The sequence below is a fragment of the Pipistrellus hanaki genome, assembly GCF_964339955.1.
Source record: "Pipistrellus hanaki genome assembly, chromosome: 4".
Classification (NCBI taxonomy): Eukaryota; Metazoa; Chordata; class Mammalia; order Chiroptera; family Vespertilionidae; genus Pipistrellus; species Pipistrellus hanaki.
The window spans coordinates 80,948,397-80,962,014 of NC_140506.1; the positions used below are offsets into that span (position 1 = coordinate 80,948,397).

At 47.7% G+C, this 13,618-nt stretch overlaps 1 protein-coding gene across 1 annotated transcript; it reads left to right on the forward strand.

Annotated features, from left to right (window-relative positions):
- Window positions 1-1,599: 1,599 nt before the first annotated feature.
- Window positions 1,600-12,465, forward strand: PLA2G10 (phospholipase A2 group X; the record flags this gene model as incomplete). Its single annotated transcript, XM_084882133.1, has 5 exons — window positions 1,600-1,672; window positions 1,758-1,865; window positions 4,637-4,787; window positions 6,595-6,704; window positions 12,075-12,465. 5 exons carry the CDS (start codon window positions 1,600-1,602, stop codon window positions 12,215-12,217), a joined length of 585 nt encoding a protein of 194 aa, XP_084738259.1. The 3' UTR covers window positions 12,218-12,465.
- Between the last annotated feature and the right edge of the window lie 1,153 nt (window positions 12,466-13,618).

Sequence of the window (13,618 nt, forward strand, 5' to 3'; positions counted from 1 at the left end):
GCCATTGTTGCCTAGGGCCAGCCAGTAGTGTGTGGGTTCTTGACTTTGAGCAGGAAAAACTTCACAATACCAGTCCAGGTGAATATTAGAGAACGTTTATTCAGTCTGGGGAACCATGAAACAAGGAAATGAAACAATGTCTGCTTTTGGCTCACTAAAAAGTCAGAGTAAAGGGGGCCCTAGGGACGTGTGCAGGAGTTTTGCCTGGGGACTAACTGCTGTAGTATTTGCTGCCCTGATTACAAGCCTCGTGAAGTCCCTTTAGGCATGCCTGTGGGGAAACTAGTGGGGGGGGGGCGGGAGGATGGGCATGGTCCCGGGAGGGAGAGAGAGGGCTCCTTTGTCTGGATGATTTTATCTCTCTTGCAAGCAGGAATTTTAGGGAAGGTCTCAGGAGACGGTTTCAGCAGGATATCCATCCGTTTTCTGGTGTGCTCCTTCGGGATTGTGATCTTTACTGATTTATCAATGTCAGGGGGTCCTTAGTCAATGCAGCTGGCCCTGGTGTCACCCACCTGGTCTTGCTGCTTCTCTGGGCCTGGAGCTGAAATACAACTGAGGGCCAGACGTTATCTCTAGGGAGGTGACCTTCTGTATCTGCCGTGAATTGCTCTGCCCCTTTGTTCAGCTCTCTGTCTCAATTTCCCTGTTCCACTCACTGGCCTGTCTCAACATGACCATTATTAGTTGCCATTATTATTATTATTTTTTACGAGAGCTTGGCTGTGGAGAGGAGAGGACCCTCGGAGTTCTACTCTCAGAAGTAGTTATAACGAGAAATCATCAGCAATCGATGACACTGGGTAGGGACAAAGGGGGACAGACGTGTGCCACAGCTGTCACTTCCTTTCCATGCTGAGCACCTCCTGTGTCCGTCTTCACTACCTCGATGTGTCCCTTGGAGGAGGCTTTAGGACCCTCCCAGATGAGAAGCCTGAGGCCGAAAGGGCATGGGGTGTGAGGTCAGGGCCCCTCCTACGCCAGTTCAGCTCTTTCACCAGAACCCACGTGGGGCAAATCTTTGACTCCTTCAGTTTCCCAACTGTGGCGGAAGTGGTGGGGAGGGGGCAGTGCAGAGCTGATTTCTAGAGGTATTTGGAACACCAAGTTTCCTACATTTAAAGCGTTTAAAATAATTTGCCTCTCCCTAACTGGTCTGGCTCAGTGGATAGAGCATCGGCCTTCGGACTCAAGGGTCCCAGGTTTGGTTCGAGTCAAGGGCATGTACCCTGGTTGCAGGCACATCCCCAGTGGGGGGTGTGCAAGAGGCAGCTGATCGGTGTTTCTCTCTCATTGATGTTTCCAACTCTCTATTAAAAAAATCAATAAAATACATTTAAAAAACACACCACACAAACAAAAAAAAAAAATAGTTTGTCTCTCCCTCTCCTCCAACTAACTCTTCTTTTGGATGCCCAGGTGAGGGCTGGAAGGGGACTGTAGGTAATCATAATGTTAATAGAGCCCCGTTTTGAGCATTTACGTGGTGGGTCGACCTGTGCTACACTCCTTCCCTCCCTAATTCTCCCCAAACCCTAATCCGAGGTTTCCTGGGCCAGAGACTCTCTTTTGGCCTCCAGCGCCCATCCCTGGACCAAGATGCAGAGGTCCGGGAGGGACTTCTCTGGCCGCCCCAGGGGCCTGCCCTGGCCGGGCTCCCTCCAGCCCTGCGGTAAGGTGAGGGCAGGGGCGGGACTGGGCGGGGCGCGGGGGAGGGGGCTTGGGCCCCAGTTTGGTGACTATATTACACGGGTCAGCCAGATCGCCCCACACCTGCCGCCTTCCTGTGGGTCAGCTGCCCCCGTGCCAGCCAGTAATGCTGCCGCTTCTGCTCCTCCTGGTACCAGGACTCCTGCCCAGCGCAGGTGAGTGAGGAGCGCGCCCCTCCTGGGACTCCTTCAGCCCTCCCTCCGCCCCAGCCCCGCTCCCCACCCCTCTGCAAAGAACTCCAGCTTACCAGCCCTTTCCAAGGTCCCAGGAGCCCCACAGCCCCAGCCCTCCTTTCTCTGGCTCACTGACACATTTCTTACCAGGTTTCTAAGAGCCTTTTCCCCAGTCCTCCTCAAGAGCTTCCACTCATCCATTCCTCCCTGGGACCCAAACTGGGCTAGCCCTTCCCAGGGGCTCGGTGTCCTCCCCAGACACCCCCTCCATCACCGTAACCATCTTCAGCGACCAGACCCTCCCGGTGTCCACCTGTCCCCGGGGTCTGACTACCAAGGGGAGGAGCAGGGGAAGAAGGGACTGCCCTACCTGGGGTGGCAGAAGAACATAAGGTTGAGGAGAGGTCCCCTCAGTGACTGCCCGTTTTTGGGGTGCGCAGGCACACACTCACAGGGAGATATACAGACACCACATCCTATACATACACACCCCCAGCCTCACCTGGGCACTTAGGTGTAGGGCTCATGGACAGACTCACACACAGACACAAGCAAAGATACCCCAAGGAGAACACACACACACACTCTCTCTCTCTCTCTCTCTCTCTCCCTCCCCCCCCCCCCCCTCAGGCCCATAGGAATATAGGAAGCCCAGACAGCCTTGGCACTCCTGGCAAGGCTGCCGTGGGCAGACAGAGCAAACAGACCCCAGCGTGACCTGCCCCACCTAAGAGGGAGTGTTTTCCTTGGTTCCAAACCCGGTGCTGGGCCTCTGCCCCATGCTTGGGTTCTCCGAAGGGCTGTCCCCAGGACCCTGAGATGCCAGAGTGTGGTTAGGTCAGGGTGGCGGGGGGGACCTCTGGGGACAGCTGGGGGGTATAGGATTAAGACTGGGGTCCTGCATATATGCTTAGACTGGGGCTTGGTGGACCCAAAGGTCAAGGGACCTTGTATGGAAGCCAGCTGTGTGCCAGGGCATCTGGAGCTGCCTATGGCAGAGATCTGCCCTCCAAGAGCTCCCCGTAAGCAGATGGCAGCACCATGGGACAAGGCTCCTGTGGTTGACCTGAGGGTGAGGCAGATTCTAGGAGCTGACAGGTGAGCCGGGTGCGGATGAGGTGAGGGCATTTGCAGCACAGGATAGATATGTAGCAGGAAATGTAACTGGAGGGACAGGAAATGATGAGCAAGATCTGTGTGGTGGGCATTCAGAGGGGACACTGCAGAGGAGGGAGGGGCAGGCTCCTGCAGGGCTCCTGGGCTGCCGTGAGGCCCCTGAGCTTCCTCTGAAGAGTGATTTCAGGCAAAGGCGTGGGCAGCCGGGAGCAGCACATGGCAAATCCTGAGAGAGCGAGTGGGACTGAATTCCGGTCTGTAGTCCTAAAAAGAGTCAGTGGAGTAAAAACTTCTTCTAGAAAAGAGACACGATGACTAGATGTAATGCATAAATCTCTGGATTGGCAGTCCCAGAGCCATGGAGAGCAGAATCCCAGGGATCAGGCAGGTCTGGCTGGGCCTGGGCGTCTGCTCTGAGGCTCACCAGCCCTGTGACCTGGGATGGGTCCTTGCGCCTCTCTTCGTCTGAGTCACAGGGAGTGTGTTCTCTGATGCCCACCTCACAGAGAGCTTGGAGGTGCCTGACCCTGTGCAGGGGCCCCCTCCCTGGTGCCCCTCAGCTCTGGCACCCTGGCAGGTCTCCTTCCCCTGCTGTTATTGGGCAAGGAGGACTGAGCACTGGATTGGGAGTCAGAAGTCTGGGTCAGAGCCCCCAATCAGCCAGGTTCTTGTTGGCTGAGTGGCTGTGAAAGGCAGGGGTTCCCATTGCTATGCGACACATATGGCTATGTGTAAGAGCCATCATTGGGCTCGGGCCCCAGGGCCTCCCTGTGTGGGAGGGAGCTGTGCGTAGGCAGTGAAAATAGGAGACGGAAAGGGCCCTGAACCAGCGTCTGGATGGAAGTGGTGGTGATGGTGGTGGAGAGAACCAGGGACGGAGATGCCTGCACAGAGGAGCCCTCGTGGTGGCAGGGACCCTGTTTAGCTCATCTCTGATGTCCAATGCTCATCACAGGCAATAGGACAGACATTTTTAAAATATATATTTTATTGATTTTTTACAGAGAGGAGGGGAGAGGGATAAAGAGTTAGAAACATTGATGAGAAACATTGGTTAGCTGCCTCCTGCACACCCTCTACTGGGGATGAGCCCACAACCAACATACATGCCCTTGACCAGAATCGAACCTGGGACCCTTCAGTCAGTCCACAGGCCAACGGTCTATCCACTGAGCCAAACCGGTGAGGGCAGTGGGACAGACATTCGATGCACAACGTAGACTCTGACCGTGTCAGAAATTGACAAGGGCAGGAGATTGGGAATCAGGGCATTGCAGGAAGAGGGCCTAGCGGTGAGATCCTTCAGATGCTGTGGCTCTGTGTCTTGTTTTCTCTTTCATGGCTGCCTTGAAGATATTGGTAATAATACCTAGAGCTTGCTATATGCCAGGTGCTTTACATACATGATCTCATTTCATTCTATGAAGATAGAGGCACTTACACCCGTAATTTTATAGATGAAGAAAACAAGGCACAGAGAGTTTGAATAAGTGGTTCACGGTCACCCAGCCAGGGACTAGGAGGAGCAGGATTCAAACCCAGGCAGGCAGTCATCGCGGCTCTTTTCAGGCCAGTGACCTTTCCAAGGCCCAGGGGAAGACGTGACCTTCACCCTCTAACTTTTGTTTCCTCCCCAGCTTCCTCGAAGTCACATGTGCACCGACGTGGGCTCGTAGAACTGGCAGGGACCATACACTGTGTCGGCCCCCGCAACCCTCTGGCCTACATTAGCTACGGCTGCTACTGTGGCCTGGGAGGCCAAGGCGAGCCCGTCGATGCCATTGACCGGTGAGTTTGTGTGTGGGCCAGGCTAGAGGGTCTCCCACCCTCTGGGGGAAGGTAAGGCCCATGAGGAGATGGCACACTGCACTATCTTGGAGGCAGAAGTCCTCCTGGGGAACATTGTCAACTGCCCCCTCACTCTGGTTATGGGATGATTTCTTTGGCTGAAAAACAACAACTCACACAAAACTGATCAGACTTCAAGTGCACCAGAAACTGGAGAACCCCTTGGAGTCCTCACCACAATCCCATTTCAGAAATGAGGAAACTGAGGCACAGAAAGATTAAGTAACGTGCTTGGGGCCACATAGAGAGGAAGGGATGTGGGTTTATGGCCCTAATCGCTGCCCTCTGCTGTCTGTCATGTGAGAAGTGCCTGTTCTGTACAGGACTGTGGACGCATATCTATCCATGACTTCTCATTCACCCTCATGGCCATCCTTCAAAACAGGCACAATGGCCATCCCTGTTTTATGGACAAGGGCCCGAGACTCAGACAGGCACAGCCACTCAAGGTTTCCCCGCAGCTAGCACGCGGCAGAGGATTTGACTGTCTCCTCCTTATCTCAGAGGATGTGATTGTGATAAGCAAGTCTGGACTCAGCCTTGCGCCTTCCAGGCTCTTGCTGCCGGCCATGCCCTCCCACACGCTGGTTGTCTGGTTCCTGCACTTCTTTCCAGATGCAGATCAGCATTACTTCCTCTAGGAATTCTTTCCTGAAACCCAGTTGGGCTTGGCACCTCCTCTGGCTTCCAGAACCCTCTCTTACCCCTCATCCCAGCACTTCTCACTATGCATGTAGCACCTGGTGGCTTGTCTGCTTCCCTCACCAGACTGGGAGCTCCTTGAGGGCAGAGTGAAATCTGGCTGACCTGTCCCTGCCAGATCAGCTGAGGGCTCAACACAGCGTGGGGCTGGTGGCTGGGTGGAGATAATACCAGTGAATGAATGAATAATGGGCAGGTTTAGGGGTATTTGTAGGTGTCCCTTAGGAAATTTTTCAATAGTAAATTATTATTATTATTATTATTATTATTATTATTATTATTGAAGTCCTATATGTGGCAGGCCATGGGTTGGATACTGGTGACACTGTGAGAAATGGTCCCACATCTTAGAGTGAGGAGGACCTTCTTGCTAATGAGGGTCTCATTATAAACCTGCCCTGAAGGGAGGTCCCCTGGTTTTCTGAGAGGGTGTAACAAGGAGCCCCCTGGGAAGTAGGGGGCCTGATGACCTTCTGGGGATGGGAGCTAGTACTTAGGCTGAGACCTAAAGGAGGAAGAGTGGGCATACAGTTGTCCTAGCCCAGTGGTCGGCAAACTCATTAGTCCACAGAGCCAAATATCAACAGTACAAGGATTGAAATTTCTTTTGAGAGCCACATTTTTTTAAACTTAAACTTCTTCTAACTCCACTTCTTCAAAATAGACTCGCTCAGGCCGTGGTATTTTGTGGAAGAGCCACACTCAAGGGGCCAAAGAGCCGACTGTGGCTTGCGAGCCGCAGTTTGCCGACCACGGTCCTAGGCAGAGGGCAAAGGTGGGAGGCAGGCTCGTTCTAGCAACAGAGAGGAGCGTAGTTCTGCTGGAGCTCAGAGACTAAGGGAGTGAAGCAGGCCGGGCCAGGCTCGAGCATGGCTAGAGATGGTGGCAATGCAGGACCCCCGGAGGTCAGTAGAAGTATTTCCCAAGTTAGGAGTCTCAGGAACAGAGTTTGGACCAGAAGATGCTCACCATAGTCCTGGCATGAAAAGATAACCAGGAGAGCAGCCTTCACCCACCGGCTGGTCTGCCTGTCTGCCATCCACAGGTGCTGCTATCATCATGATTGCTGCTACCAGCGCGCCAAGAAGGAGGCCGGCTGCATCACCAAGCTGCAGTCCTACCCCTGGACGTGCAACGATCAGCGCATTGAATGCGGTGAGTGCCCAGCAACACCCACACCAGCCTTCCCCGGCGCTCCTGGGGCATCTGCTTGTAATAACTTACCACTGCTTCCAACCCCCCAGAGACCACCCTTTGGATTGATCTAAAATAAGTAATTGTTAATGCTGAACACTTAAAAAAATAAACAAAAAAAACCTTTTTCTTTCTTTAAAAATAATTTAAAAATATATAGTTTTATTGATTTCAGAGAGGAAGGGAGAAGGAGAGAGAGATGGAAATATCAATGATGAGAGAGAACCATTGATCGGCTGCCTCTTGCAAACCCCCTCCTGGGGATTGAGCCCACAACCCAGGCATATGCCCTTGATCAGAATTGAACTCGGGACCCTTCAGTCTGCAGGCCGACGCTCTATCCACTGAGCCAAACCAGCTAGGGCCGAAGAAACCCATTCCTTTTCTGTCTGGACAAAAATAGAAAAAGAGAGAAATGATACCAGATATAAACCACGTAACTGTCCATCGGATGGGGCCTGGGTATATAAACCCATGACATATCCTCACTGAAGGATCTAGCCTCACTGAAGGATCTAGCCTCACTGTGGAAGACGGCAGCCTGGAGAAAGGATAAGGTGGAGCCTTATGCTGATGTGGAAAGATGTTGAGTGAAAAAGCAAACTACAGAATGACATGTTCAATAAAGCACCGCTGTGTCAAAAAGAATAACTTGCAAATAGTGCCATGCTACTTTCCGTAACTACATGTGGACGGACACTTGTAAAACTCAGAATAATGTAAAGATACACTCCAAACTGAGGATGACTGTGGTCATTTCTAGGGACAGAATCAGGTCGAGGGGAGTGATGATAGAAGGCAATGTTATGTTCTCTGTAATGTTTCCATTTTTTTTTTTTTTTAAAAAAGATTACCTTCATGAATTATTTGTGAATTAAAAACTAAAAAGAAAAGGAAAATACAGACTGATGGGATCTAGGCAAATTACTTTGACATGCAATGAAACAAAATTAAAAAAATGTGGAGGAGGATGGATTGACAGATTACTTTCTTAGAGATGGTATTTATTAGTGGGGTGATTAGTATATCTCATTATGGTTTTTATTAGCTTTTCCCTAATGATGTTGAGCATCTTTTCATGTGCTTGTTGGCCATTTTTATATCTTTGGAGAAATGACTATTCAGGTGTTTTGCTCATTTTTAATTGGGTTATTTGTCTTTTTGTTGTTGAGTTATAAGAGTTTTTTTTTTTTAATATATTTTATTGATTTTACACAGAGAGGAATTGAGAGGGACAGAGAGTTAGAAACGTCGATGAGAGAGAAACATCGACCAGCTGCCTCTTGCACACCCCTCACTGGGGATGTGCCCGCAACCAAGGTACGTGCCCTTGACCGGAATCGAACCTGGGACCTTTCAGTCCACAGGCCGACGCTCTATCCACTGAGCTAAACCGGTTTCAGCGAGTTATAAGAGTTTTTAATATATTCTGGGTACTGCATCCCTATAAGATATGTGACTTACAAATATGCTCTCCCATTCTATAGGTTATCTTTTTCCTTTCCTTTCTTTCTCCTTTCCTAGTTAATCATCAGCCGAGGATATTTTTTCCATTGCTTTTCAGAGAGAAAGAGAGAGTAGAAGGATCGGAGACAAGGGAAGGAGAAACAGAGACAGAGACAGGAGAGAGAGAAAGAGAGGGAGAGAGAGAATGTGAAAAAGACAGCCTGGGCCGAAACCGGTTGCGGGCATATCCCCAGTAGGGGGTGTGCAAGAGGCGGCTGATCAATGACTCTCTCTCATCGATGTTTCTAACTCTCTATCTCTCTCCCTTCCTCTCTGTACAAAATCAATAAAATATATTAAAAAAAACAAAACAAAAAAACCCAAAACAAAACCTTTAAAAAAAAGAAAAGAAAAGAAAAGATAGCCTGGGGAGGGGACGAACCTGCACCCCAGGTATGTGCCCTTGACTGGGAATCAAACCTTGGACCCTTCGGTGCTCAGGCTGACCTTCTCATCACTGAGTCACACCAGCCAGGGCTGTTTTCATTTCCTTGAAAATGGTTTTTGTTAATGTTTTTATTGATTTTTAGAGAGAGAGAGGGAGAGGAAGAGAGAAACATGGATGAGAGAGAAAGCTCATTGATCAGCTGCTTTCCACACACCTCCTACTGGGAATTGAGCCTGAAATTTGGGCAGGTGCTCTGACTGGGAATTGAACCAGTGACTTCTTGATTCATGGGTTGAGTCTCAACCACTGAACCACACTGGCCAAGGCTCTTTTCCTATTCTTTTCTTTTAAAAATATATATATATTTTATTGACTTCAGAGGGGAAGGGAGAGAGAGAGAGAGAGGGATAGAAATACCAATGATGAGATAGAATCATTGACTGGCTGCCTTCTGTACATCCCCTACTGGGGATCAAGCTCACAACCCAGGCATGTGCCCTTGGCTAGAATTGAACCTAGAACCCTTCAATTGTAGGCTGATGCTCTATCCACTGAACAACTGGCCAGGGCTATTTTATTGGTCATGTCTTTGGTGTCCTATCTATGAACCCATTGCTGGATCCAAGGCCATGAAGCCGTATGTCCCTGTTTCCTTCTAATAGTTTTATCATTTGAATCTTGCATTTAGGTCATTGATCCACTTTGAGCTAATTTGTGTATATGGTGTGTGGTAAAGGTCTAACTTCATTGTTTTGCATGGACTCTCCAGTTGTCCCGGTACTGTTTGTATAAGAAACTATTCTTTCCCTTGATGAAAATCTCTTGGTCCTAGATGGATGCTCTCTCTGGTCCTCAGTTTCCTGACCTTGAAGATGCATGTAGCAGAGATGAAACAAGGGTTTATAATCTGACAAACAGATTGGGCAGAGGTTACTACTCTCTCCCATCTCCGCTCCTCCCTCTCTCATCCTGATCTGAACCTCTCTCTGACCCACTACCTCCCACTAGAGGGAACTGAGGTTCTGAAGTGATTTTTCCACTGGAACCCTACCTCCTGCAGTGTGGTCTGTTCTGGAGGCAAGGAGTTACTAGAAGGATGGTCTTCGATAGGCACAGATCCTCAGCCATATCTCCTGGCATAAGAACAAGGCTGATTTCCTATTGAGAGACAACATTAGTGTTTAGGACTGAAAGTGGCCCAGGCATCATCTCGTCCAGCCCTCTCCTATGGAGTGGGAGAAACTGAAGAAAGGGAAAGAAGTGACTTGCCTGACGTGGTGGTGATGTGCCTACTTCTGGGCACATTCCCTGTCCCCAAACTGCCCCTTCCGGTGTGAGCGGGGAGGAGGTGAAATGGGCCTTGAGTTGGAAATCTTAAAGATCTTCCCCTTCTTCCCTTCAACTTGCCCCTAACCATGTTAAGATGGAATTTGTAAAGTATTTGTTGATGGAGTCTGTGCCTGTTTACAGAACTGCCCTCCCTGAACCAAAGGAAGAGAACCAAAATATGTATTATACACTTTTGACTAAAAATATTCTCTTATTCTGTTTGGAGATATTCTGAACATAGTTGTTTATTTAATTACAGGTGTGGCCCATTTTCCATTTATGGGCCTGACTTAAATATACTTAAAAATGTTAAGCATATAATAATATTTACTGGCAGGCCTTTATTTTAAACTTAACCCATGGGAGCTATTTTTCCTTTTACATTTTTATTATTCTTGAATAACATGATGCTATTAGGTTCCTGAGGCTATGGAGTAGTGAGACCAAGACTTGCTTTTGAAAGAATCTTTCTTGCTCAGAGATGAGGGTGGGAACAGAAGGGAGGTACAGGTGCGGGATCATTAGATCCTGGGCTATAGTCCTGGTCCACCCCTTTCCAGCTCTGTGTCCTTGGACAAGCTACTGAATTCCACTGAGCCTCCCTCACTTTACGCATCCATAAAATGGGAATAGTAACAATTAGATGCAGTGTTTGTGTGAGAATTGGAAATGATGTGTGGCTTTTCCATATTCTCTCAACAAATATTATTGAGAATATATTCTGTGCCAGCCTCTATACTAGGATTTAGGTAAGACAGAGAAGTGTAGGCCAGCTGGTGTAGCTCAGAGGTTGAATGTTGACCCCATGAATCAGGGGGTCATGACTTGTTCCTGGTCAGGGCATGTGCCGGGGTCTTGGGTTCGATTCCCAGTAGTGGGTGTGTGGGAGAAGACCAATGAATGATTCTCTTTCATTATTGATGTTTCTCTCTTTGAAATTAATAAAAACATAAAAAATAAAAAAAAGAAGTCTAAAAGGAGAATGGGAAATTGTCTGTGCCAAGTGCTTTTATAACTGCTGTGTCAGAAAATAAAGCAGGTGAAGTACTTAATCTGCTACAATATGGATGAACCTTGAAAATGTGATACAAGGAGCTAAGTGCAAGAAACCAGGCACAAAAGATCACATGCTGTATGATTCCAAGTGTTTACAATATCCAGAATAGGCAGATCTAATGGTTGACAGACTCAAGAGAGAGGTTTTGGGAACAACATCTTTATCTGTACAATATCTCTTGGGGGTGATAGAAATGTTTTGGAACTAGATAGAGGTGATGGTTACCCAATATTATGAATGTACTAAACCCCACTGATTTGTGCACTTTTAAATGGTAAATTTTGATATGGGAATTTTTCCTCAATAAAACAGCAGGGATGCAGTGTGGGGGCTATCCTTTTATAATGAATGGTCAGAGTAGCGGCAACTTTAGGAGGTCAGCTTCAGCTTACTAGTATCCTGTATCTCCTGCATTTTACCCATTTGGTCTCTTTCCATTCTCTCAACAGTCCTTAGAAGTAGGTACTATTAGTATCCCTGGGTTGCACTTCAGGGAGGGTGAAGTGATGTGCTATAGGCGCATATCTACTACATTCAATGTTGATCGAGTGCAGGTTCAGTGCCAAGTCTCCCCTGGGCACATGACGTAGGCGTCCTCACCCAGGCTTCCCAGTAATCCTGCAAAGTGAATAATGCCCCATTGTAAATGAGGACTTGACTCATTTAGGCAAGATCACACAGCTAGGAAACAGCAGAGCAGGCATTAAAAAAAAAAAAAAAAAAAAAAAGGCCTTGATGGTTCCCTACTGCTAATGGATCATCAAATGAAATTGTGTAATATTGATACAAAAGAGAAGCTAGCTCAAATGGACTTTGGACTCAGCATTTCAAAACACTTCTCTGACAACTTCATTTCCATTTCAGCAAGATGGGGCCAATAGCACTCCCTCCTGGAGTTGCCCTGACGGTGGAGACCACATAGTGAATTGTCAAGTGTCACACGCATACAATTTATGACCCTTACTGCCAACAGTGTTACTGGTTTCCCGGATGTGTATCCTCAAGTCTCTGCAAGTTTCTGCTCTAACCTCGGTTTACCCATTTCTTTCAGGACCAACGGAGGATAAATGTGAAGAACTCTTGTGCAAGTGTGACCAGGAGCTTGCTTACTGCTTAGCCCTAGCTGAGTACCATTTAAAGTACCTCTTCTATCCACGTTTCTTATGTGGGTCGGGCCCGCTCAAATGTGACTGACTAGTTTGACTTGAAATGTTTTGCACAAGGAAATAAAACTCTTTTTTTCACTAATCAACAGCCACATTCAGTTCATATTCAGAGGGGAACCGAGTTAAAGTGTTAAAGCTGCAACCTGTGTTTGTTCTTCCTCCCTCTCCAAACTTGGGGCTGGAGCCTGTTTGGTTGCCAGTTTGACTAAGGTCAAAACCCCATCCTATTTACAAAACCATGACAGTGTTTGTAACTGTATTGGATCTGGTACCATGTTTGAGGTTCAACTTTTCTGAAAAGGCTGAGCTTGTCTTCTAACCTGCTCTTGATGGACAAACACCTGCTAAGTGCCTGGCCTTGTTCTAAGTTCTGGGTTGAGGCAATAAACAAGATGACCACATGATACCATCCACCCTTGTGAAGTTCAGGTCTAGTAATTGTTACCTCAAGAAAGAGTATTCTTGCCCATCCTACTCCACCTTTTTTTATTTGTTATTTTTTTTTTATTTAAATCCTCACCTGAGGATACTTTTTCCATTGAGTTTTAGAGAGTGGAAGGGAAGGAGGAGGTGGAGAGAAAAACATTGACATGAGAGACACATTAATTGGTTGTCTCCTGCATGGGCCCCTACCAGTGCTGGGGAACTTGCAATCAAGGTACGAGGTACATGCCCTTGACCGGGAATCAAACCCAACACCTTGTAGGCCAATGCTCTAACCACTAAGCAACCAACCAGAGCCATCCTACCCCATTTTTACTAGTTAAAATTTATTTCCTGATTATAAAATACTGCTTTCTAAAAAAGGCAAATTATCACTGCTTTCTAAAAAAGGCAAATACAGAGAAATATAAAGGGGGAAAAATTATCCCATTTCCCACAAACCATAATGACCACTTTTAGCATTTTAGTTTGTTGTCCATCAGTCTTTTCTATATTAAAAAAAAAAAATGTAGTTGAATCCTGGCTGGTGTGGCTCAGTTGGTTGTGGATCTTCCCATGCATGGAAATATGCTGATTCAATTCCTGGTCAGAGCACATCCCCAGGTTGTGGGCTTGATCACTGTTTCTCTCTCCCTTCCTCTCTCTAAAAATCAACAAACTATTCTTCTTTAAAATGTAGTCGAAACTCTTTGTTTCTTCTAAGCTTTTCTCCAGGTCATTAAAAAATATTTAATTTTTTGTTGCTAATCTCACCTGAGGAAATGTTTTTCCCCCATTGATTTTGAGAAAGACACATCGACTGGTTGCCTCCCGCATGTGTTGGGGATCAAGCTTGCAACTGAGTTATGTGCCCTTGACCAGAATCGAACCCACAACCCTTGTCTCAGACCAAGGCTCTAATCACAGAACAAACTGGCCAGGGCTGGAAACTCCATTTTAAATAGGTATTATGTACCAGTTTATAAATTGCTCACTTTAGAGTATT